At 57.3% G+C, this 22538-nt stretch overlaps 1 protein-coding gene across 8 annotated transcripts in view; it reads right to left on the minus strand.

Annotated features, from left to right (window-relative positions):
- The window catches only part of OSBPL5 (oxysterol binding protein like 5), a 68825-nt gene that overhangs the window by 7519 nt on the left and 38768 nt on the right, over positions 1–22538 (minus strand). For 2 of the 8 annotated variants that reach the window (XM_089914344.1, XM_089914341.1), the window contains exons 3-15: positions 21755–21837; positions 17580–17744; positions 15594–15674; positions 15222–15413; positions 13909–14169; positions 12511–12595; positions 10308–10479; positions 9720–9912; positions 7601–7785; positions 6903–6984; positions 6207–6305; positions 5687–5783; positions 4608–4706 (exon numbers count right to left, since the gene is read on the minus strand). In XM_089914344.1, coding sequence (XP_089770470.1) covers positions 4608–4706; positions 5687–5783; positions 6207–6305; positions 6903–6984; positions 7601–7785; positions 9720–9912; positions 10308–10479; positions 12511–12595; positions 13909–14169; positions 15222–15413; positions 15594–15674; positions 17580–17744; positions 21755–21837 — 1794 coding nt within the window. The remainder of the gene's footprint in view (positions 1–4607; positions 4707–5686; positions 5784–6206; positions 6306–6902; positions 6985–7600; positions 7786–9719; positions 9913–10307; positions 10480–12510; positions 12596–13908; positions 14170–15221; positions 15414–15593; positions 15675–17579; positions 17745–21754; positions 21838–22538) is intronic. The other 6 variants (XM_089914342.1, XM_022591097.2, XM_022591098.2 and 3 more) reach the window with 6 other exon arrangements.

Raw genomic sequence — 22538 nt, forward strand, 5'->3', positions numbered from 1 at the left:
CTCTAAAAGAAAAAAAGAAATGAGGGAAGGAAGGAAGGAAGGAGAAGGAAGGAAGAAAGGATCATTCTCACTTGAAAACACTTAGAGATGTGGGATAAAATAAGTCTTTCAAAAAGTAAAAAAACAGACTTCCCTGGTGGCTCAGTTGTTAAGAATCCACCTGCCAATGCAGGGGACATGGGTTCGAGCCCTGGTCCGGGAAGATCCCAGATGCTGCGGAGCAACTAAGCCCATGAGCCACAACTACTGAGCCTGTGCTCTAGAGCCCACGAACCACAACTACTGAAGCCCGCGTGCCTAGAGGCCGTGCTCCACAACAAGAGAAGCCACCGCAGTGAGAAGCCCATGCACCGCAACCAAGAGTAGCCTCCGCTCGCCGCAACTAGAGAAAGCCTGCGTGCCGCAACTAGAGAAAGCCAGCACGCAGCAACGAAGACCCAACGCAGCCAAAAATAAATAAATAAATAACTTTATTAAAAAAAAAAAAAAAGATTTAGCACTAATTTAAAAAAAAATTTAAAAAGACAAGCTAATTGAAATCGCAAAAAGGCTGGAATCACCCCCAAATTCCCCTGTGCACAGGGTGGAAAAGCTACACGGAAGGGAGTCGGGCCTCTGAGCTGCTCTGGTGTCTCTCCAGGACACACCAACGCAGAGTCAGAGAAGCAGCTGCAGGGCCGGGTGTGCAGGGCCCGATTCTCTACTGCGGAGGGTGGGGGAGGAGGTCTGAGAGACCCTAGAACTGTCTATACCTTGTTATGTAGTTTTGACTTTGGAACCAGGTACATATTTCATTTACAAAATTATTTAAAAAACGAAGTTAAAAGAGCAATTCCTAAAGATCCAAAGTGAAATGAAACAAAAGACCAGAGTGGGCGTGATCCCAGAGGGGTATATCTGATGACCTTACAGATCCCAGAGGGATCTACTCAGGACAAGAAGCACAGACATCACAGCCCACGCTGCCTTCAGCCATCGCCCTGTTGGTGGTGGGGCTGAGTGTCACTCTGGTGCTAGGACAAAAAGCGAGTGTGGTGAGGTCACGGAAAGTGGCTTTCCAGCATGGGGGGGGACATTTCACATGTGAGGTGAATGGGGCGTAAAAAGACCCGCCGTCTTGAATCTGGATTGGAAATGTCAGTGTGAACTCACCTGTTTCAATCTTAAAAAAAAAATAAAAAAAAGATTCTATCTTCAGCTCACTGGACGAAAGCCCTAGAAACGATGATCAAACCACTCGTAGGAAGCAGACCTCGCCTCCAGACAACGGTGTCTAAGTACCATTTCCTACTGGCAGGAACCTGGGTCTCCCAGGAGCAATGCCCGATTCAGGGCAGGAGACGTCAGGGTCTCCCGGGGTCACAGCAAAAGGAGGCAGGCCACTTGGGCTGGGTACAGAGGACACAGGGGCCAATCTGAGGGCTCCCGCTGGCCAACATGGCACAAGGAGCATGGAATGTTCTAGCTGGAATGTTCTGTATCGATCATGCATGTTCTGATCAAATAATACTCAAAGCAACAACGACCTCACCAAGGATCCCCTTTGGAGGAGCCGGGGCAAGGGAAGGAAAACTCATGACTATTTTGAAGAACTCTGGCATTTATCCTACAGGTACTGGCCTAGCGGGTAAGCACGTGGTAGGCGAGGGCGACTTTCTCTTCGCAGGAGGCTGCCTGCTGGCTGGATGAAGGAGCGATGGACCGTCACCAGGTTAGAGGGACCAGGAGCTGAGAATCCACGTCACTTAAGATCACAGACGTGGAGCCAACCCGACGTCACGAGCCCCACGGCAGGAGGACGGGAAGCCACCTACTGTTGTCTTGTTGGAAAAACTGTGCCTGAAAAGCGATCAGACCTCCAGGGATGAGGTCAGCTTCCAGTTTACAGAGAATACGTTCAACTACACCACAGACACAGCCAGTATGTCCAGACTAGAGGAAACCCCACAAGAAAATGACCTTATTCCTTCCACAAATACAGTGCAAGGGAAAGAAAGGTCAAGGTTCACACCAAGCACAAAGTGTGACCCTTCTCTGGAATCCTGTTCAAACAAGTGAATCGTAACATACGTGTGTATGTACGTATGTAAACACACATTTATTTATGACAATCAGAGCACTTTGAACACTGACTGTATACCTGATGGTATTAGGGAAAGAGCCTTGAGTTTTGTTTTGTTTGTTTTTTTAAAAAAAATTTTGGTGTAATGATAGTCCCGTGGTTGTGGTTAAGAAGGGGATTCCTTATCTTTTAGCGACACTCTATGAAACGCAGAGATGACGTGATATCTGCGATCTACTTCAAATGAATGAGGTGGGAGGCGTGTGGGGATAAAGGAAACGATTGGTGCTCGCTGTGTTTGGGGTACGTTGTGTGTGTGTGGAGGGGGGTCACTGTCCTTTCACATGTGTTTGAAGTTTTCAATAATGAAAAGTTGAAGAAAAAGTAATGCTCTTTCAAATGCACTAATGAACAGACAGTCATGCCAGAAAATAAGGGCAATCTTCTGGGAGAAAAAACAAACAAGAAGGAGAGGGGGAGAAAGAGGAAGAAGTGCATCTGTCCTCTGAGCAGAGAGGACTTTGCTGACCTGAGCCCTTGGTGTCCAGTGGGGTGCAGGACAGAGGGGCTTGGGCCAGAGCAACAAGGAAAGTGTGTTCCGAGACATTTCCATAAAACCGGGACTCTCACATTGCTATGCTCTCAGCAAAAGGAGAGCCAAGGAAACAGTTGCATTGGGCAGGGTTCTAGGGGTTAAAAATATCCCCACCCCCTACATCCCTGGCCTTCAATTTGTAAGGTGAGTTTGGAACTCAAATGGAAACTTCCTGTGTGGCCCAGAAACAGCCTACTATACATGACAGCCTAGTATAGGGGAAAACCCCCAGCAGAATTAGAATCTCAAGGTCTTTATATATACACTCATCCACTCAACAAATGTTTATCCAGAATCTCACTGCTGTGGGCGGTGGGGACACAGCTGCAAACTGGCTAGAATATTAGGATTCCTAGATAGAGAATAGAAAAGAATTGCGTTTACCATGTTTACAGATCTATGAGAAGAAACTGTGAACTTGATCAAGGAACAAGATACAAGTATAAAAGAACAGGCAGGTTTGAAGTGGAATCAAGTAGAGCTTCTGGGGGGAAAAAAATCCAAAACTTCAAAATTGAACTCAGTGGATGAGTTAAATATTTAGGTTAATCATAGTTAAAGGTAGATCTAAAGAACTTATCTAGAACGCAAAGATGTAAAAGATGTCAGATGCAGGGCACAGAGTGTCTGAAGTTCTAGAAAAAAATTGAGAAATTGGAGTGAGGCAGTATTAAAAAATAAGGGCTTAAAAACTCCCACACTTGATCAAAACCATGAAATCGCTGCTTAAAAAGTTCAAACAGGGCTTCCCTGGTGGTGTAGTGGTTGAGAGTCCACCTGCCGATGCAGGGGACACGGGTTCGTGCCCCGGTCCGGGAGGATCCCACACACCGCGGAGCGGCTGGGCCCGTGAGCCATGGCCGCTGAGCCTGCGCGTCCGGAGTCTGTGCTCCGCAGTGGGAGGGGCCACAGCGGTGAGAGGCCCGCGTACCGCCAAAAAAAAAAAAAAAAAAAAAAAAGTTCAAACAAACAAAAGCCCTTACAAATAGAAGAAATAAAGAAATCCAGAGCTGTCAAGCCACCGAAAGGCATGGAGGAATCTTAAATGCATATTGCTTAGCCAAAGACGCAGGTTTGAAAAAGCTACATACCCTGAGATTCCAACTCTATGACATTCCAAAAAAAGCAAAACTATGGAGACAGTTAAAAGATCAGTGGTTACCAGGGGTTGAGGGGAGAGGCGAGGGATGAATAGGTGAATTCATCTATTCACGTCTAACCATAAGAGATTTTTTAGGGTGATGAAACTATTGTGATACTGTAACGGTAGAAACACGCATTTGTCCAAATCCATATAATTGTACAACACAAAGTGTGAACCCTAATGTAAACTATAGACTCAAGTTAATAATAATGTGTCAATATCAGTGAACCAATTGTGGCACACCAACACAAGATGCTAACAGTAGGGGATCCGAGTGTGTGTGTGTGTGTGTGTGTGTGTGTGCGTGTTGGGATGGGGGGGGTGTATGGAACTCTGCACTTTCTGCTAAAATTTTTGTAAACCTAAAAGCACTGTAAAAAAGAAAGTCTGTTAATTAAGAAATAAAAAAGAAATCCTATAACTGAATCGCTTTGCTGTATACCAGACACTAACACAACACTGTAGAGGAAAAAAAAAAAGAAATCCAAACCTTGAACTACTGCAGTGAAATTGCAGAAAACCACAGACAAGAGACGATCTTAAAAGCAGCTACAGAGAAAAGCAGAACATGTAACAAACAGGCCAACAGATGACTGATCACCAACCACAATGGAAATTAGAAGGTGGTAACAAGCTTCCAAAGAGGACAGAAGGATAATCTGCCTGGAATTCCATACCCAGCTAAAAAGTCATGGAAGAGTGAGGGTCAAATAAGATACCTTCAACCAGACAAGAACCAGGGTGCTCTCCCTGAGGGAGCCGGCCTGGGCTCTGCCCTCCAGGGTGGGAGTACCATGGCCTCTCACCTTTGCAGTGGGCGTAGGGCATGGTAAGGGTGTAATCCTCCACCCGGTTCAGGAAGGTGAGGGTGGCCTTGCCGTCCAGCAGAGCTGACAGTGAGTTCCCTGCAGAGACGGGGCAGTGGGACCAGTGAGACGAGACCGATCCTCGGGACCTGGGCCCCCACCTCCACCCCAAGTCACAGGACCTGAGCTCCCTTCCAACAGGTGGAAAGAGTCCCAGGCACCTCCAGCTGTGCGACTGTGGGGGGGTTGCTTAACCTCTCTGAGCCTCGGATTCTGTAAAGGCCCCGTCCAGGTCGTACAAGTCATTCATCCTGAGGAGTTACCTAAGTCGCCATGTGTTCATGTTTATTTCACTTACTAAAGCAGGGATTCTTAGGGTGGAGGCTTCAAACCTTTTCAAACTAGGGCCTCTGCTCTGATTTTAAACACCAGCGGAGAGGGGGTACGGCCCGCTCAGGGCTGAGTCACAGCCACAGTCAGTGACGGGAGCACAGGGGTGGGGAAGGTGGGCCGAGCCTGTACGCCCTCTGCAGTCTGCTGGGCACACAAAGGCACTCAGAGCGCCTGCCCACCAGTGAGGACAATAGGAAGGTCGACAGGACGGAAAAATGCAGACAGACCCACGGTGCCAGGCTCTCGGGGGGTGCTGCCCGATAGACCGTCCTGTGATGATGAAACTGTTCTATCCCATGTAGCATGTGGATACTTGCACTGCGGCCAGAGCAACTGCGGAGCTGCCTTTTAAGTTTTATTTCGTTTGAGTCAATTAAAATAGCCACGTGCGGCCAGTGGTGCTGAATTGGACAGCCAGCTCTAGATGGCACCTTCATGCGGCTCCTTCCCGTAACCCTCCCAGCATCAGTGCAAACTCTACGGCTGAGGGATGAGAGGCCGGGGGGAGGGGGCTTTGGAGGGCTCTGCCTGACCCCAGGTTCTGAGCACTTTACCCCTCGTGGTCCCTGGCTAGGAGAGGCGGAGAGGGACACGAACATGGCCACTGGGGGAGGTCTTGGTGACCACCGAGTGCGGCAGGTCAGTCCTCCCCCTACTTCCTCGAGGCCCAGGGGAGCCCCCCTCACCGTAGAACCGGGACTTGGCTGTGATGCTGCCACTGATGCAGAAGCCGTCCTTTCGGTTGCTGACGTGGAAGGCGGACACGGGTGGGTGGTGGGACACCTGTGGGTGGAGAGGTGGCTCCTGCGACAGCCCCAGTAGCAGGCAGGCCCGGTCCCCCACCACATCCCTCCCAGTGCCAGGAGCAGGCGCGAGGGCAGTCCCCATCTCTCAGCCCCAACGTCCAGCGAAGCCGGGCCTGAGTCCTGGGGCCCGGGGGGGAGCTGAATGCCATCCCCGCATCCCCCCAGGAAAATGGGATGCGCTGTCCCCCTCCCTAAGGAAACACTTTCTGCTGTCACAGCCGAGATGGTGCCTGCGCCTCCTGGGAGAATCCCTGCTGGCAGCAGTGAGGCCAGAGCTCTTCCAGTGGTCGAAGGTGGAGCCACCCAGAAACGTGCCTGGGGGTCAGACGCCCCCTGCCCCCTGCCAGGGCCCCGTCCGCTGCAGAACCCAGCAGCCAGCCCAGGGTGGCCGGGCCCTTGCCTGCTCAGCTATGTAGAAGGTGTGGCTGTGGTTCTGGGGGTGGAACCAGCAGCAGCGGAAGGTCTCCCCCAGAATGGGGTTGTAGGGCTTCTTGATCCCCTGCAGGCAGTGAACAAAGAGGCCTGTGTGAGAAGCTGTGGGTGGGGCACAGATGCCAGTTGGGATGGGGTGTGGACCGAGGGACAACAAGAGGGGATGCCTGCTGCCCACAGCCCCGGGCACCTGCAGGGAGGAGGTCTCTAGAAGGGATGTCTAGTTTCCCACCAGCATCTGGGAACAGCGCCCCACTCCTGGTCTGGGGCGACTATGTTTACCCTTGGTTTACACTCTGGGCGGACGGCCTACGAGGTGCCCTGTCCACTTCTTGGCTCTGAGGGGCACGTGAGACCCTAACCACATCAAGCTCTCCCCGGACCTCAGGGGAAGCCAGTGCACAGCCCACTCAAAGCCCCCTGTGGCTTCTAATGACCTTTCAAGTTAAAGCCCCAATTCTCCAGCCCTGCTATTTCAGTCGCTTCCCTGGGTGGGAAGTCAGGGCTTGGTCCCCCATCTCTGAGGACCTGGGACGACTGTGGGGACGACCAGGATCCTTCAGGGTCACGCGGGGTAGGGGATGGCCTTGGACTCTGGGCGGGGTTGGGTGCCAGGGCGCAGGGCTGGGCTGTAGTTGCGCTGTCCCCGGCTGGTGTTTCTCACCTTGGGCTTCTTGTAGAAGCCGGACAGGTACCACTGCAGCACAAGCTTGATTCGGCTGTAGGCGTCCTCCTCCAGTGCAGCCCTGCGATGGGGTGGGGGAATGCCCTCACTCCAGATCGGGGGACCTGGGCCGCCCTCTGCCCTTTCCCGGCGCCCTCTCTCCTTCCGTTTCAACCTCCATCCACTTGCTGAAAACCCAGGCCCCTCCCCAGCTGCCCAGCCCCCAGAAAGGAGTTTCCCACCCTCCCCCGACACTCCAGGGAATCGGGTTTTCCACGGAACTGGAAAATGTCAGGGTGGCTCCAGTGCTGGGGCAGAGAGGGTGCTGCTGGCTCGAGGCCGGCAGGGTGCCGCCTCCAGGAAGCCCCCGGGGATGCTCTCACCCTCACCCAGCTCCCTCTGTGTGGGCTGCTGGGCCTGCAGCCCTCCTTCCAACCTCCGCCTTCTTCAGCTTGAGGGAGCCAATGCCAGGGCTCAGGTGCACAGAAGGTGCTGGGCTCACCTGTGATGGTGGCCCTGACCGGACGTGGGGCTGCCCCGTCCTCCCTGTGCACCAGCTCCTCCCATGGAGGCCGGGCCCCTTGGAGGCAGAGGCTTCAGGGACAGTTTCCTGGGGACCCTTAGGACTCTCTGTGGGGCAGGCAGGGGCTGAGGGAGCCTGGGGGGTGTGTGTCTCTGGGCACCTCCCTGTCGCTTACCTGGAGAGCAGGTCGGCGTGGTAGTAGTAGTCGGAGAGCTTGTTGAGGAAGGAGCGGGGCTCCAGGACGAAGGTGGGCAGCACCACGCGGGACAGGTCCATGCCCGGCCGCAGCTGCTTCAGCAGGACCCATATCAGACTCTTGTGCTCGTCAGACACCGTCTCTACCTGCGATGCTTCGCCCAGCTGCCGAGAGGGACCGCGGTCAGGCTGCAGCCAGAGCTGGGCGGGGAGCCTGGAGGGGGCGGGATGGGGGGTAGGGCGGCCACGCGTACCCCCTGGCCGGGCCGCCACACCCAGAGGGCCTGTCCCAGCCCCACCTGAGCCCTGCATTTTCCAGCAGGCCCGAGGGGCAGCTCCTGGCCCAGGCCGGCTCCCGCCTGCCTCTGCTCCTGGCCAGCCTGGGCCCTCCCCGCAGTTGGTGCACATCCACCGTGGCTGCTGACACCTGTCTGTGGACTTTGCATGACCTGTGCCGCGGCAGCAGGTGCCACGTGCTCGAGGAGACCTCCTCCCACCCCCAGCCCATCTTGTCTTCATGGGGTGACACAGGTGCTTCAGGCCTGCACCCCCTTCAGAGGGGGTCTTCACCTGTCCAGGATCGCACGGCTAGAGGGGGCCGCCCTGGGCCCCTCCTCTCTTCCCTGAGACCGAGTCTCCAAACACGTGCCACAGAGAGACTGAGCCCCGGAGCTTTGGGCTTTGTCTGGGCAGGGGGCGAGGGGGAAGGGTAGGGGGGCTCCATCTCCCAGGCCACACCAACCAGCAAACCCTCAGGTGGGCAGAGTGATCTCAGAAAGGGTCATGCAGCTGTCTAAAGACAGCTGGCTGGCGGGGCAGGTGCTCCCAGGCAGGGCTGTGCATCGGGGACCCTCCACTCTCGGGAAGTGCCATCGAGCCGCAGTTCCCGGGCCAACGCCAAGCCCCTCCCCATGGACCCCCATCCCCACCCCCTGGTCTGTGGCTCCAGGGCCTCGGGCCTGGGGTGTGGCTAAACTTGGCTGTGGATCCCCATCCCCTGACCCCCCAGGAAGGCAGCAGAATGGGGTGCCAGCAGCCAGCCCTGCATCAGGGCCCATCACCACCCTGCTGGGCCACCTCAGGCAGTCACTCTGCCTCTCTGTGTCTGCACAGCTGTGGTGGAGGCCTAGTGGCACTCGCTTGGACAGCTCGCCTGGGCACCGAGGGGAGGGGAAGCCCCCAGAGGCAGTGGTCATGTCTGACCCCCATGAGGCTGTGGCTCCCTGGCTTTGATGTCCAGGCCAGCTTCAGGGCGCGCATGGCAGCTGCCGCAGCTGGGAATCCCCTGCACCCTCCATCCCACCCGCACTCCCTCTAACCCTCTCCCTCTGGCTTCTGCCCCTCCTCTCCACCAAAAGTGCCCTGGTGAAGGTCACCACCACCCCCGTGTCACCCTGTCTCTCCTCCAGCTCCCAGCACAGCTGCCCCTGAGGCCACCCCTCCCCTCCCTGCCACGCCTCCCAGGGTTCCTCTGCAGAGCCCCGTCTGTGCTCAGCCTCTGAAGGCTGGGGTGCCTGGGCCCCTGGGCCCCTTGGGCTGCCCTATGTCCAGACGGCCCCCTAAGCCCCAGACCCTCCCGTGCAGCAGCGTCTCCCTTGCACGTCCAAGCCTGGGACACAGTCGGGTCCCACCCCCAGCCGCCAGCTCTTTCTTCCAGAGCGCCCATCTCACAGGTGGCATCGCCGTCAGGCTGGGTCCTGCCCGTCTGCCTCTGGACGCGCCCTGAACCCCTTCTCCCTTCCCCACCCCGACTGTGCCTGGGTCCAGGGCACCGTCAGCTTTGTCCAGACAACAGCTCCTCCTTAGCGGGTCCCAGGCTCCACCTCTGCCCCTTGACCTTCTGAAGGTCTCACCTGGACCCTGGCAGGCCGCCACCTGAACCTGCCCTGTGGCCCCCCCAACACCCTCACCAGAGCCCCGCGGCCCTCCCGGCTCTCCCTGAGTCCCGCCATCCTGGCCTTCCCGTGCCCCTGGCCCTCTGGGTGTAGCAGACCCTGCGGGCTCTCCCCGAGGGGACGGCCAGGCGTCGCCTCCATCGCTTCAGGGATGCGGGGTGGGTGCTGGGCGGCGCCCGAGCTCCAGGCAGGGCGGGCTCTCACCTCCCCCAGGTCCTCGTGTTCCTGTGCCACGTACGTGGTCCCTCTGCGCGCGGGGCGCCCCGGGGCCTCCGACTGCTCGCTCCCGCTCTCGGCCTTCTGCCTGCGGTCCTGGGTCTCCTTATCTGAGTCCTCAGCGTTCTCTCTCTCTGACTTGTCTGAGAAAGCGTCATTCTCCAAGGAGGACCCGTTCAGTCTGGAAGGTGGACGGCGCCCGTGGGTTGCTGGTCACAGGTGAGGCCCTGGCACGCCCACCTCTGGGCACACCCCCCGGTACCCTCACCCGGGGCACCCCTCGCTGCCTGGCGCCTCAGCCCCATCCCTGTGCTGAAAAGCCTCAGCGATGGGCATTTGACACTATAAGCCCCAGTTCACAGGCGAACACCCTGAGGCTCCCCGGTCCACCTCGAGTGGAGGAGGCCTGCCTCCTGGCCTGGGGTTTGGGCAGCCAGACCTCGGCGGCGTTTGCCCCCCATCTTCTCCCCACGTACAAGGAGACCCCGTGCGGTGATGCCAGGGAGAGCCCGGGCCCAGGAGTCCCCAGCAGGCTCCCGGGAGAGGCTGGTCCCTGCCCGCCACGCCCCTGCTCACGGGAACAGGTCCTGGTCGTGGACGGCAGCCGAGGGGGGCAGCCCGCAGAGCGCAGAGGGTGATGCGCCTGGCGAGGACCCAGGCTCCCCGTCGCGGCCCTGCCTGCACGCGCTGAGTCGCAGGAAGCTGGAGCAGCGCAGTGCCAGCTCCAGAGCGTCCAGCCAGCAGCGGCCTGTGGGGGGGGGGGGCGGTCAGGGGCGATGAGCAGCCCCCAGCTGCGGAGGCACCCACTGAGCACTGGGGAGCTTCCTGCCCCTCTGTCAGGGAGCCTGCCCGCCCCCATCCCTCCATTCCTAAACAAGGAGCCCCCCACTCCCAGCACACTGTCAGTCACCCACGTCACAGACAAGGGCTAAGGCCAGGATGGGTAAGTGACCCCCTCAAGGTCATACGTGTAGCAAGCTCAGGCCGCTCTGCACCCAGAGGCCCTGCGAGTTCCCACCTGTGGCGTCAGGGTGAGGGCCCTTCCTGATGGAAACTGGCCCCCATGGGTCGGGGCAGGAGGGGGTCTCTGCGCTGAGGGCTTTCCTGGCCTGGAGCACAGGGCAGGAGGGGGGCTGGCAGGCTGGGGAAGGGCTGCTGAGCCAAGGCCGCAGACAGGCAGTCCCTGGTGTTGGAACAGCTCTGGGAGGAGGGGAGGGCCAGGCGGGCGGGGAGGCGGGGTGGGGTGGCCAGAGCCAGCGCCTCCAGCCCCCAGCCCTTATCCTCAGCCCCCTGCAGCCCTTCTGGTAGAGGCCGCCCGCGGGCTGGACCTGGGATTGAAGGACCTTGAACTCGGTTCTTTCCTTCTCCAAAGCCTCAAAGTGTCTCCCTCTTGGAGACAGTGAATTTCCTTCCCTAACTCTCTGTGGTGCATCCCGGGGCCTGGCGTTGGGAGGGGCGCGCTGGGGATCGCGGAGGAGGGGCTTGCAGGGAGGGTGGCTCCTGGTTATCAGGAGGACACCCGGCATCCTGCAGGGGGGTTTCACTGCAGGCTTGGCTGGATACCAACCTTCCAACTTTCAGCCAGGGCTGAAAGGTCATGGTGGTGGAAGGTGGGGCGCTCATGGGAGCAGAACCCGCAGGCGAGAGCTGGGAAACCCACACCTGCTGAGTGGGGCCTGGGGCCCTGACGTGCGTTTTTTGTGGTTGCCACAAGGGACTAGACATCCTGAATAGCACGCGTCCTTCGAGCCCATTCCTCCTCCTCCTCCAGGAAGCCCACCCTGATACCCACAGGGGCTGTGGATGCCCCTCCTTCCTGACCATGGCCCCCGACCCCATCAGGGACTCAGCTCATGCTTCAGCCCAGTTGGCCTCGTCTGCTGGTTTGCTGGTGTTCTCTCGCACTAGATTGCAGGCTCCATGGCAGCACTAGCTGCCCTGCCCATCCCAGGGCCCACGAGGGGCCTGGCACTGAGTGGGGGGCTGGGGAAATGAGGGCGGCATTCAAGGGACTCAGGACGGCCCCCTGGAGCGTGGATGCAGCGTCTGGCCACCAGGGGGTGGCATGGCACCTTAGGGACGGCCGCCTGCCCCAGACTCCCAGCCCGGAGGGCCGGAGCCCAGTGGTCAGGCCAGGCTGCCTCGGGCAGGACCTTGCCTGCCCTGAACTGCTGGTGGGGTGGGAGTCTTACACCAGATCCCCGGGAGGCGCCGGCCCTCAGGGCTCGGCGATGGGGCGGTGTGTGTGTGTGTGTGTGTGTGTGTGTGTGTGTGTGTGTGCGCGCGCGCGCGTGTGTGTGTGTGTGTGCGTGGGCAGCCGCGTTTACTCGGGGAAGCCACTAGAGGGCGCTCCAAACACGTGCGCTGATTTGGGAACCTGGCTTCGTCCCGGCTCCAGCGCTTTCTCACCTGCAGTTCACCCAACCTGTCTCCGCATGTGTCAAACGTGGATGGTAACAGTAGCACCTGCTGATTCAGTGGTGCCTGGCACGTGGTTGGCACCCAGTAACTTATCTGGTTGCTTTTAAATAAGGTCATCAGATTCGCATAGCAACTGGGGAGACAGTGCTACTGTTCATCTTTTGCCCACGGGGAAGACTGAGGCTCCAGAGAGGGGGCTGGTGAACGGCGGGCTCATCCCCTGACACCAGGCTGCCTCCTTGGATGGCGGTGAAGGGGTCCGAACCGGGGTCCCATACGCCCGGCCTAAATCCCGCCAAGGGGAGGGGTGCTTCAGGTGGGGTCACCGTGGAGACCAGCAGGGCAGGAAGGTACTCACCGTCTGACTCGGAGGCGGCCCTGAAGATCAGGTAGCTGCTCGGGAGGGGCTGTGTGATGGAGCCCACGCTCTCACCTTTGGGGCCCTGGAGAGGCAGAGACCTGGCGTCACCCAAGGGGTGGGCCGGGGAGGGGTGGAAACACAGGTGGTGCGGTCATGTGGACCCACACCCAGACACGCGTGGGCGCTTCCGGGGCCTCAGGACCCCTAGGCAGGGTCAGGCACCTGACCACGCAGATGTGGCAGGCGGCAGGAGAGGTGAACGGCCGGGGTGCTCGGTCCCCCTTCTTAGCTGGTGGTCCCACCCTTGGCTTTCCAGCTCTGAGCCCTCCCACTCTAGGGTGGCCAGAACCAGCATGTGCAGATCCAGGACACCCAGTTAAATCTGAATCTCAGAAGAATTACATACACAGTATAAGTATACCCCATGAAATATTTGGGACATAGTTTTGTTTTTTTTTTTAGATTCCATATATATGTGTTAGCATACGGTATTTGTTTTTCTCTTTCTGACTTACTTCACTCTGTACGACAGTCTCTAGGTCCATCCACCTCACTACAAATAACTCAATTTCATTTCTTTTTGGGACATACTTATCCTAAAAAAACTTTTTTTAAAAAAAGATTTATTTATTTTAATTTATTTTTGGTTGCGTCGGGTCTTAGTTGTGGCAGGCACGATCTTCGTTGAGGCACGCGGGATCTTTCATTGCAGCGCGCGGGCTTCTCTCTAGTTGTGGCATGCGGGTTTTCTCGTCTCTAGTTGTGGCGCGCAGGCTCCAGGGCGCGTGGGCTCTGTAGTTTGCGGCATGGGGGCTCTCTAATTGAGGCACGTGAGCTCAGTAGTTGTGGCGCACGGGCTTGGTTGCCCTGCGGCATGGGGGATCTTAGTTCCCCGACCAGGGATTGAACCCGCGTCCCCTGCATTGGAAGGCGGATTCTTTACCACTGGACCACCAGGAAAGTCCCTAAAAAAACTTTCTGATCTTCCCCTGAAATCCAAATTTAACTGGGCATTCAGGATTTCACTTGGCAACCTGACCCCCTTTGGTCCTGGGCTGGGCAGCCCCCAGGTTATGAGGGTGAGGTCTGGGTTCAGAGCAGCTGCCCTCACATGGCCGCGTTCCTCAGCCTCTGGACACGGCTCGAGGTGTGATCTCATCTCATGGGGCCCCCAGGCCCTGAGCGCCCCCAACCTCCAGTGACCACATCTGATCCCCTGGCCACTGAGTGACTTAACCCTTGGAACTGTCAGCCCATTTCTGGACTCCGTGCCACTGGGGCCCCAGGATGAGCCTTCTGACTGCCCATCTGTGCTCTCCTCCCACACAGCCACCTGCCCCCGGGGGCTCTCTCCTTGCCTGGCCCTCCCAAGCCCCAGGGCTCGCACCGCGGTACCTTCACGGCCCAGACGGACTGGTCCAGTGGGTGGAAGAGCTTGAAGCAGAAGCCGTCCTTCTTAGAGGGCCTCTCAATGAGCTCGCAGCAGTGCAGCAGGACCGTGCCCACCCACTGGCCCACCTTGGGCGTCTTGTAGATGAGCAGCACCCCCGGCTTCAGCACGCACCACAGTTTGGTCCAACTCTTCAGGGTCCCGCGGATCTGGGGGGAGGGGCGCTGCCGTCCATGCCCGCCCGGGACCCAGGGGCATCTGGACGGCTGGGGGAGGGGCAGATACACAGGGCTTTGGGCTCCGGGCAGAGTTCTCTTTTAGGATTTAACAGGAACTCTGAATGATGGTGAATCCAAAGGAGGATGCTGTAGCCAGATTTACTGGTGAAGTCCATGGAGCTCAAGTTCAAGGCCCTGCCAGGGCCCTGGGGGGAGCTGGGAATCGGATGTGACTGTTGCAATGGTCAGCTTTGTGATGTTGAAACCTGTGATCATTTCTTTTCTCATCCTAAATATTCACTTTTGTACTGAATTTTTTTATTCGTAATTTTGTGGATCAGAGAAAAGGAGCCACGCGGGCCCAGGGCTCTGTAGAAGCCCAGGCTCCCTGGTCCCCTTGTCTCCTCTGCCCCTCGTGGCAGCCCCGGGATTCGGCAGCTTTACCCCCTCTGTACGGAGGGGGAAACCGAAGCTTGGGAGCTGAGGGACTCTCTCGCTGCCTCAGTGAGGTCTGAACACAACCCCGGTCCTTTCTCCCAAAGTCCGAGTTTCACCTCCCTCCTGTATCCCAGCAGGGGGCTCTATGGGCACTCTGGGACCCCCGCCAGCAGGTCAGGGCCCCCCACCTTAATTAGAAATAGGGTTTCTGCAGATGCGACCAAGTGAAGATGAGGCTGCATTGGAGCAGGGTGGGCCCTGGTCCAACGACCGTGTCCTTATAAGAGGAGAAGAGGACACAGACACAGGAGGAGGCCAGGTGACCAGAGAGGCAGAGGCTGGAGGGACGCGGCCACAAGTCCAGTGATGCCTGGGGCCCTCAGAAGCTGGGAGAGGCAGGAAGAACCCTCCTTTAGAGACTCGGGAAGGAGCCTGGCCCTGCCAGGACCTTGAGTTTGGACTTTGGCCTCTGGACCTGGGAATCATCTTTGGTTGTCATAAGCCACCAGCTTGTGGTCATTTGTCAGGGCAGCCCCAGGACACACACAGTTTGCAGCAGCCAGCATGCCTAACCGTCTCCCGAGTGGCTAGTGACCCTGCACTGTCCCTGGGGGAGGCCTCCTGAGGGAGCCTGGCCAGTGCTGAAACACACACGCGCTCACCTTCAGGCTGTCGGCCATGATGACTACGCTGGGGTCTGTCAAGGCGCTGAGCAACTGCTTGGTGGCGCGCTTCTTCTCCTGGCGGTAGCTCTCCTTCTGTGCCTGGGCCCAGGGCACCCGCAGGTGGGTCAGGGGAGAAGGCCCTGGGCTGGCCCTCCCGGGGGACCTTCTACTCGCGAGGGCCTCCACCGTCTAGCCAGGGGACGAAGAGGGGGGCAGGGAGAGGACAGGAAGAGGGGGTGTGGAGGTGGCCAGGGTGCAGTCTGTCCCCCTCCCTTTGGCAGGCTGGGGTGGAGGTGTGGCCTCACTGGCTGGGGTGCCCATTCATCCAACAAACGACACACCGTGCCCCTTCCCCAGGCCTGGGCCCACCTTGAGAGCTTCCTTCTTGGTGACCTTGGCTGTCGGGGATACACATTCCCTGTCGGACCCATTGCACAGCCTGTATTCTGCCTGCAAGAGAGACTCAGGTTGCTGGAGGGAGGGTAGAAGAGGACAGGTGTGCGGAGGTGAGGGGTGGTGCCGGGGCGCAGGAAGCAGGAGGTGGGAGAAAGGCGTCCCTCCCCCTCCCTGCCCCGGGGGAGGGGGTGAACAGGCCTCAGGAGGTGGGCACGTGAACACGAGCTGGGGTGGGTCACCGGGGGCGTGGACCAGGGGCCACCTCCCTGGGGGCCTGCACTGGGCACATGGCAATGACCCTCCCCGTGGTGCCCAGGAGGCGTCCATCTTAGCCATCACCTGGCGCCCAGCCTCTGGTCAGGGAGGGCGCACGTATGCAGTGGGGACCCCCATCCCTAGTGCCCTGACAGCAGGTGCTGGGTGGGGCAACACCCAGGCCCTCTCCCGACGCTTGCAGGGAGGAGGTGCAGCTGGCCACGCCCACCAGGCAGCTGCATCCAGGGACCTGGGAGCGGATGGGGCCTCGGTCCTTTAACAGACGGGGAAATGGCAGCCGGGGTGGGGGAGTGGGGAGAAAAAGCCAAGACTAAAGGCTATGGGCCTGCTTCTCTGGAGCTTGCGAGCCCAGAATGGGGTTTACAGTTTGTTTGGGTTTTTTTTGGCCATGCTGCGCGGCTTGCGGGATCTTAGTTCCCGGACCGGGGATTGAACCCACGCCCCCTGCAGTGGAAGCCCACAGTCCTAACCACTGGACCGCCAGGGAAGTCCCGGGTTTTACATTTTTAAGGGGATGGGGGGAAAAAAATCAACGTGAGATGTGAAAATGATGAAATTCAGATTTCCGCATCCACCAATCAGGTGACCGTGGCCACCGGACGCGCCCATCGTTGGCCTGCTGTCGTGGCTGCACTGGCTCTAACGGCCACGGCAAGTTCTTGCGATGGAGCTCGTGTGGCTGCCGAGCTTAAAACGTTCCCTTTCTGGTCCTTTGCAGAAATTTGCCTGCCCTGCTCGTCCTCTGGGCTGAGTGCCTCCACCCCGAGCCTCCAGGCAAGGGAGGGAGGCCCGGAGGACCAGAGGCCAACGGCCCTCAGCTCCCTCCCTGCGCGAGGTGAGCAGCCTTGGCAATGCTCTTGACCGCTCCGCCGTTGCCAGGTCCTCTCAGGTCTTTACTGCCTTTGCTCACCTACTTCTCACGACCACCCAGGAGGCGGGCCCAGTTACTACCCCCATCCGATGGATGAGGAAACTGAGGCACAGAGAGGTGCAATGACCCCCGAGGCTGCAGAGCCAGGGGCAGGGCTGAGGCCGGAACTGTCCCGGGGACTGGCCGTCCCCACGGCACTGCGTGCCAGGCATGGCCTCGGGTGCTGGGGTTAGAACAGAGGGACAGGCCGCCCCCAGGGAACAGAGGGTGAGAGAGGGGGTTGGAGAGCACATGTGTGCACGGGAACCAGCGCAGCTTCAGGCATTCTTACTACCCACGCCCTGCAGGTGAGGAGGCTGTGGCACAGAGAGGTTCAGAACCTGGCAGAGGTCACACAGCTCGCGAGGGGCCGAGCTGGGGCTGAACTCGGGCAGGGATCCCAGGAAGACAGGGACATGGGATGAGGCGCCTGGGGGACTCTGCTCTAGAAGCATCCTCTGTGTTGAAGCAGGAGTGATGAGAAGGAGCTGAGTGACAGGCCTCTGGGGGCCGGGCTGATCCTCCAGCTCCCGGGGAGCTGGGATTCTTATGCCTGGTGCCCCCAGCTTCCTTAGCACATGCTGTTCCCCCAGCCTGAATGCTCTTCCCTGTTGCTGAGCAACCCCTGCTCCTTCCTCAGGCCCCGCTGAGCTGCTTCCCCGGGAGGAAGACGGCTCTGCCCACCCTGCTGGCATCAGGCCCTGATGACACCAGCCACCCCTGGCTGGCTGAGCATGTCCTGCAATTACAGCCACACAGACGTTTCTGCTTACTGTCGAGAGCTCCACTGGGCTTGGCTTCATCCCAGCATCCCCTTGGCACCAGCAGCTGGGAGCTCGGTGAGCATCTTGGATGAATGGATGAATGAATGAATGAGTGAACGAACCCTCTGCCAATTCCCTGCCGCCCAGCTTTCCACCAGATGCGGCTGAAAGGAGCTTGTTGGGGGCAACAGAGGAAGAGAGAGGTGCGATTGGGGACAGCGGGGCTGGGGGGTGGACGGGATGGGGCGTCTGTGCCCTGCAACCCTCTGCTCCTGGGCCCTCCAAGCCCCACCGGGCCGGGTCACTGCAGACAGTGCCCCTACTCCTCCATCCTAGAGCCATGCTGGGGACCCCGCCAAGGCCCACCAGACCCCCCTGCTCGTTCCCGAGGGCCACTGAACCTCAAGGCACAGTGGGGCGATAACGCAGCACCCCCAGGAGTGAGACACGCTGCTCAGAACCATGAACGCGGGAGTCTGACCAAAAACCTAAAAATTCCTTTAATAAAGTGATTTAGGGAGCTTCCCTGGTGGCGCAGTGGTTAAGAGTCCGCCTGCCGATGCAGGGGACGCGGGTTTGTGCCCCAGTCCGGGTAGATCCCACATGCCGCGGAGCGGCTGGGCCCGTGAGCCATGGCCACTGAGCCTGCGCGTCCGGAGCCTGTGCTCCGCAACGGGAGAGGCCACAGCAGTGAGAGGCCCGCGTACCGCAAAACAAACAAACAAACAAACAAACACAGTGAGACATCACTTCACACCTACTGGGTTTAAAAAAGAACAGAAACAAGTGTTGTTGAGGAGGTGAGAAACGGGAACCCTTATTCTTCGCCAGTGGGGCTGTAAAGTAAAACGGGCAGCCACTGTGGAAAACATTTCGGCACTTCCCCCAAAAGTCAACTATAGAACTTTCTAGAATTCCATCTTGCCACAGAGTTACCATGATGGCCCAGCAATTCCACTCTGAGATATAAGCCCAAAGAACTGAAAACAGGTACTGGGATACTTGTACACGCATGTTCGTAGCAGCTCTGTTCCCAACAGCGGAAAAGTGGAAACGGTCCAAATGTCCTCCCACTGACGAGTGGACGAGCCGCCTGTGGTCCATCCATCCAGGGGCACTGACACCTGCCACAGCCTGGATGGGGCTCAGGGAGAGAAGCCCGGCACAAAACCCCACACATCGCATGGCTCCGTTTATATGAAATGTCCAGAAGAGGCAAATCCGTAGAGAGGGAAAGCACAGTGTTGGCTGCAGGGATGGCTGCTGAGAGGGTGTCTGTTTGGGGTCATGGAAACTAGACAGCGGTGACGGTTGTACAATACTGTGAACGCACTAAGTGTCACTGAACTGTTCACCAAAAATGGTTAATTCTGTGTTGTTTGAATTTTATCTCATGGAAAAACTGTATAATATATATACACATATGTGTGTGTATATACATAAAGAACTGCTCGTATGTTACATATCTGATATGTTACTATACGTGATATTATACTGTATCATGCTATATTATATTGTGTATGATATCTAATATTAATATATTAAATACTTTATATTTATCATATATATATTAGAGTTTGTATCTTTCCCCAAGCTGTGCCTTTTAGAACAGTCTCAAGTCACTCTTAAGAGTCTGGGGGGTGGGCTTCCCTGGTGGCGCAGTGGTTAAGAATCCGCCTGCCAGTGCAGGGGACACAGGTTCGAGCCCTGGTCTGGGAAGATCCCACATGCCGCGGAGCAACTAAGCCCGTGTGCCACAACTACTGAGCCTGCGTGCCACAACTACAGAAGCCCGCGGGCCTAGAGCCTGTGCTCCATGACAAGAGAAGCCACCGCAGTGAGAAGCCCGCGCACCGCAGCGAAGAGGAGCCGCCGCTCGCCGCAACTAGAGAAAGCCCGCGCACAGCAACGAAGACCCAACGCAGCCAAAAATAAGTAAATAAATTAATTAATTAAAATAAATTGTTAAAAAAGAAAAGAACCTGGGGGTGTCCAGAGCTGTCCTTTCTTTCCTCCCTCAGCCTCTGACATGTTCTAGACCTTACTTGTTTTGTCTGCTGCCTGTCTTCCCTCTAGAACATAAGCTCCAGGAGAGAGGGACTTTGTTTTACCAACGACTCCATCCCCAGCACCTATAGCGGTGTGGGCCTTGCCCAGAGAGGATGCCCAGACATCATTTCTGAATGGGTGAAATCTGAAATTTGAACCAAGTGTTCCTGATAACATTTGATGTGGTTTTATTGGGTTTAATGTTTTATTGGTTTGTAGAAGGAAGAACCATGTTTTCATGAAATAAATCTGTGTCTTAAAAAAAGATATGTGTCCGTAGACAGATGACTGAATAAACAAAGTATGGTCCAGCCACACAGTGGAATATTATTCAGCCTTAAAAAGGAAGAAAATTCTGACCCAGCTACAACCTGGATGAACATGAGGACATTATAGTAAGTGAAATAAGCCAGACACAAAAGGACAAATACTGTGCGATCCACTCACGGGAGGTCCCTAGAGGAGTCACATTGATAGAGACAGAAAGTAGGACGGCGGGGCCCAGAGCTGGGGAAGGGGTGGGACGTGAGTGTTTAATGGGGACAGACTGTCAGTTTTATAAGATGAAAAAGTTCTCGGGGTGGATGGTGGTGATGGTGACATAATAATGTGAATGTACTTAAACCGTAGACTTAAAAATGGTTAGGATGGTACATTTTGTTATGTGTATTTTACTGTAATCTAAAAAAAATTTTTAATTAAAAAAATTCCACACACACAAATGCAGGCGCTCCAACTGCACTCCCAGCAGCCGGCAGCCTTGGGGACCGAGGCGGGGAAGCGCTGGCTGAGGGGGGACCCACGAAAGGTCCGGTTTCTTCCATGCCGGAAGTGGACACAGGGAGGACCGCCACACACTCCTTGTTGGACAGAGGAGGGCGTGGGGTCCCAGAGGAGCAGGCAGTTGTCACTCTGGGTCTCACGGGGCAGCCAGGGTGGGGAGAACTGGCCTCTATGTGCCTCCAGCCCCCCAGCCGCACCGCCAGAACTGGGGCCTCCAATCCGGGGGCCGTGGTTCCCCTGGCCTGAGGCCCTTGGGGGAAGGAAGGGCGTGTCTACAACCTGGCACCTGTACCTGGGGCCCCACACCCTCCCTGGACCACAGCTTCTGCCTGGAGGTGCACGGCTGGGCCCCAGCTGAGAGGCGCTGGGCTGGGGAGCACGTGGTGTGTGTGTGTGTGTGTGTGTGTGTGTGTGTGTGTATCTGTGTGTGCATCTGTGTGTGTATATCTGTGCATATATGTGTGCATCTCTGTGTATGTGCATCTCTGTGTATGTGTGTGTTATGCGTGTGTATATGTGTGTGCATCTGTGTGTATATCTGTGTGTGTATGTTTGTGTATCTGTGTGTGTGCGGCTGTATGCATCTGTGTGTGTGTAACTGTGTGTGTATGTGTGTGTGCCTCTGTGTGTATCTGTGTGTGTATCTATATCTCTGTGTCTGTATGTGCATTTGTGTGTGTATCTATGTGTGTATGTGTATCTGTGTGTGTATGTCTGTGTGTGCCTGTATGTGCATTTGTGTGTGTGTGTACATCTGTGTGTGTCTATATGTGCATTTGTGTATCTATGTGTGTATCTGTGTATGTGTATCTGTGTGTGTGTATGTGCATTTTTGTGTGTGTGTATATCTGTGTGTGTATCTGTCTGTATGTGCATTTGTGTGTGTGTGTGTGTCTGTATGTGCATTTGTGTGTGTGTGTATCTGTGTGTGTATCTGTGTGTGCGCGTGCCCTTTCCCTGAACTTGGTGTTGCCCTGAAGAGGGTGCACGGGTGGAGGGCGCAGCACAGACACAGGCAGAGGGAGGATGCGCTCACACCTGGGTGGGTTCCCTATGACAGAAGAGCCCGGGGCCTCCTTTTACCATGATTTTCTGTCCCTGAGGCCCCCTGGCAGCCCCAGCCTCCTCCGGACCCTGCATCCCCGACCTGTGTTACTCAAGAAGGTGGCTTTGATAAACAACTCACAAGCTCTGTGACTCCGTCCCCAGCTCCAGCAGCCTCCCTGATTCAAAGCCAAGGGCTGGCAATGGTGGGTTCGGCCGTCAGCCCTGCTGTCCCCTCCCTCCAGCCACTTCCCATCGTCCCCAGGGCAGGCTCCCTGCCTTGGGTCCTCCCACAGCCAGGCTCCTACCGGTGGCACCTTCGTGGCAGAGCCTGGGGTCGGGGGCCCTTCATCTCTGGGTGGCGATGGGCTGTTGGGCTCCATGTCCTTCCCTGCAAGAGAGTGGCCAGCATGAGGACCGGGGCATGGCTGCCGGGCAGCCCCTCCGCCGCTGCCCAGTGTGTGGCAGGCGAGGCACGGGCACCGCACGGGTGGCCTGGGCGGGGCAGGAAGCCAGCCCAGGCGGTGGCTGTGGGACCAGAGAGCTAATGAGCACCAGCCAGCGTCATGAGGGGGTGTCACCGCTGGGAGAAGCCCGGGTGCCCTGGGCGCTGGTGTGGCACACCCTCTGGGGTCTGTAAGACAGGAGCCCTGTTTTCAGTTCAGGGTACCCAGACCTCGCCTGGCTTCCCCCCACGCCCCAAATCCGCTGGCTGGAATTCCATTGCTCTCCAGTGCTGGGCTCTCCGAGGGGGGTGGCCAGACACTGTCCCCGGGCCCCTCCCAGCACGCTTCCTCTCCAGCTCGCTTGAGGGGAGGCAGTGGGGTGTGAGGTGTCTGGATTTGACCCTGGGGGGAGCGGCTGCCCGTGCCCGGCTCCGTTTTTTTTTTTTAAACATCGTTATTGGAGTATAATTGCTTTACAATGGTGTGTTAATTTCTGCTGTATAACAAAGTGAATCAGCTATACGTATACATACATCCCCATATCTCCTCCCTCTTTGCGTCTCCCTCCCACCCTCCCTATCCCACCCCTCTAGGTGGTCACAAAGCACTGAGCTGCTCTCCCTGTGCCATGAGGCTGCTTCCCACT

Source organism: Delphinapterus leucas, chromosome 7 (genome assembly GCF_059928025.1).
Source record: "Delphinapterus leucas isolate spDelLeu-1000000601 "Yukka" chromosome 7, BTC_Dleu_Yukka2, whole genome shotgun sequence".
NCBI lineage: Eukaryota > Metazoa > Chordata > Mammalia > Artiodactyla > Monodontidae > Delphinapterus > Delphinapterus leucas.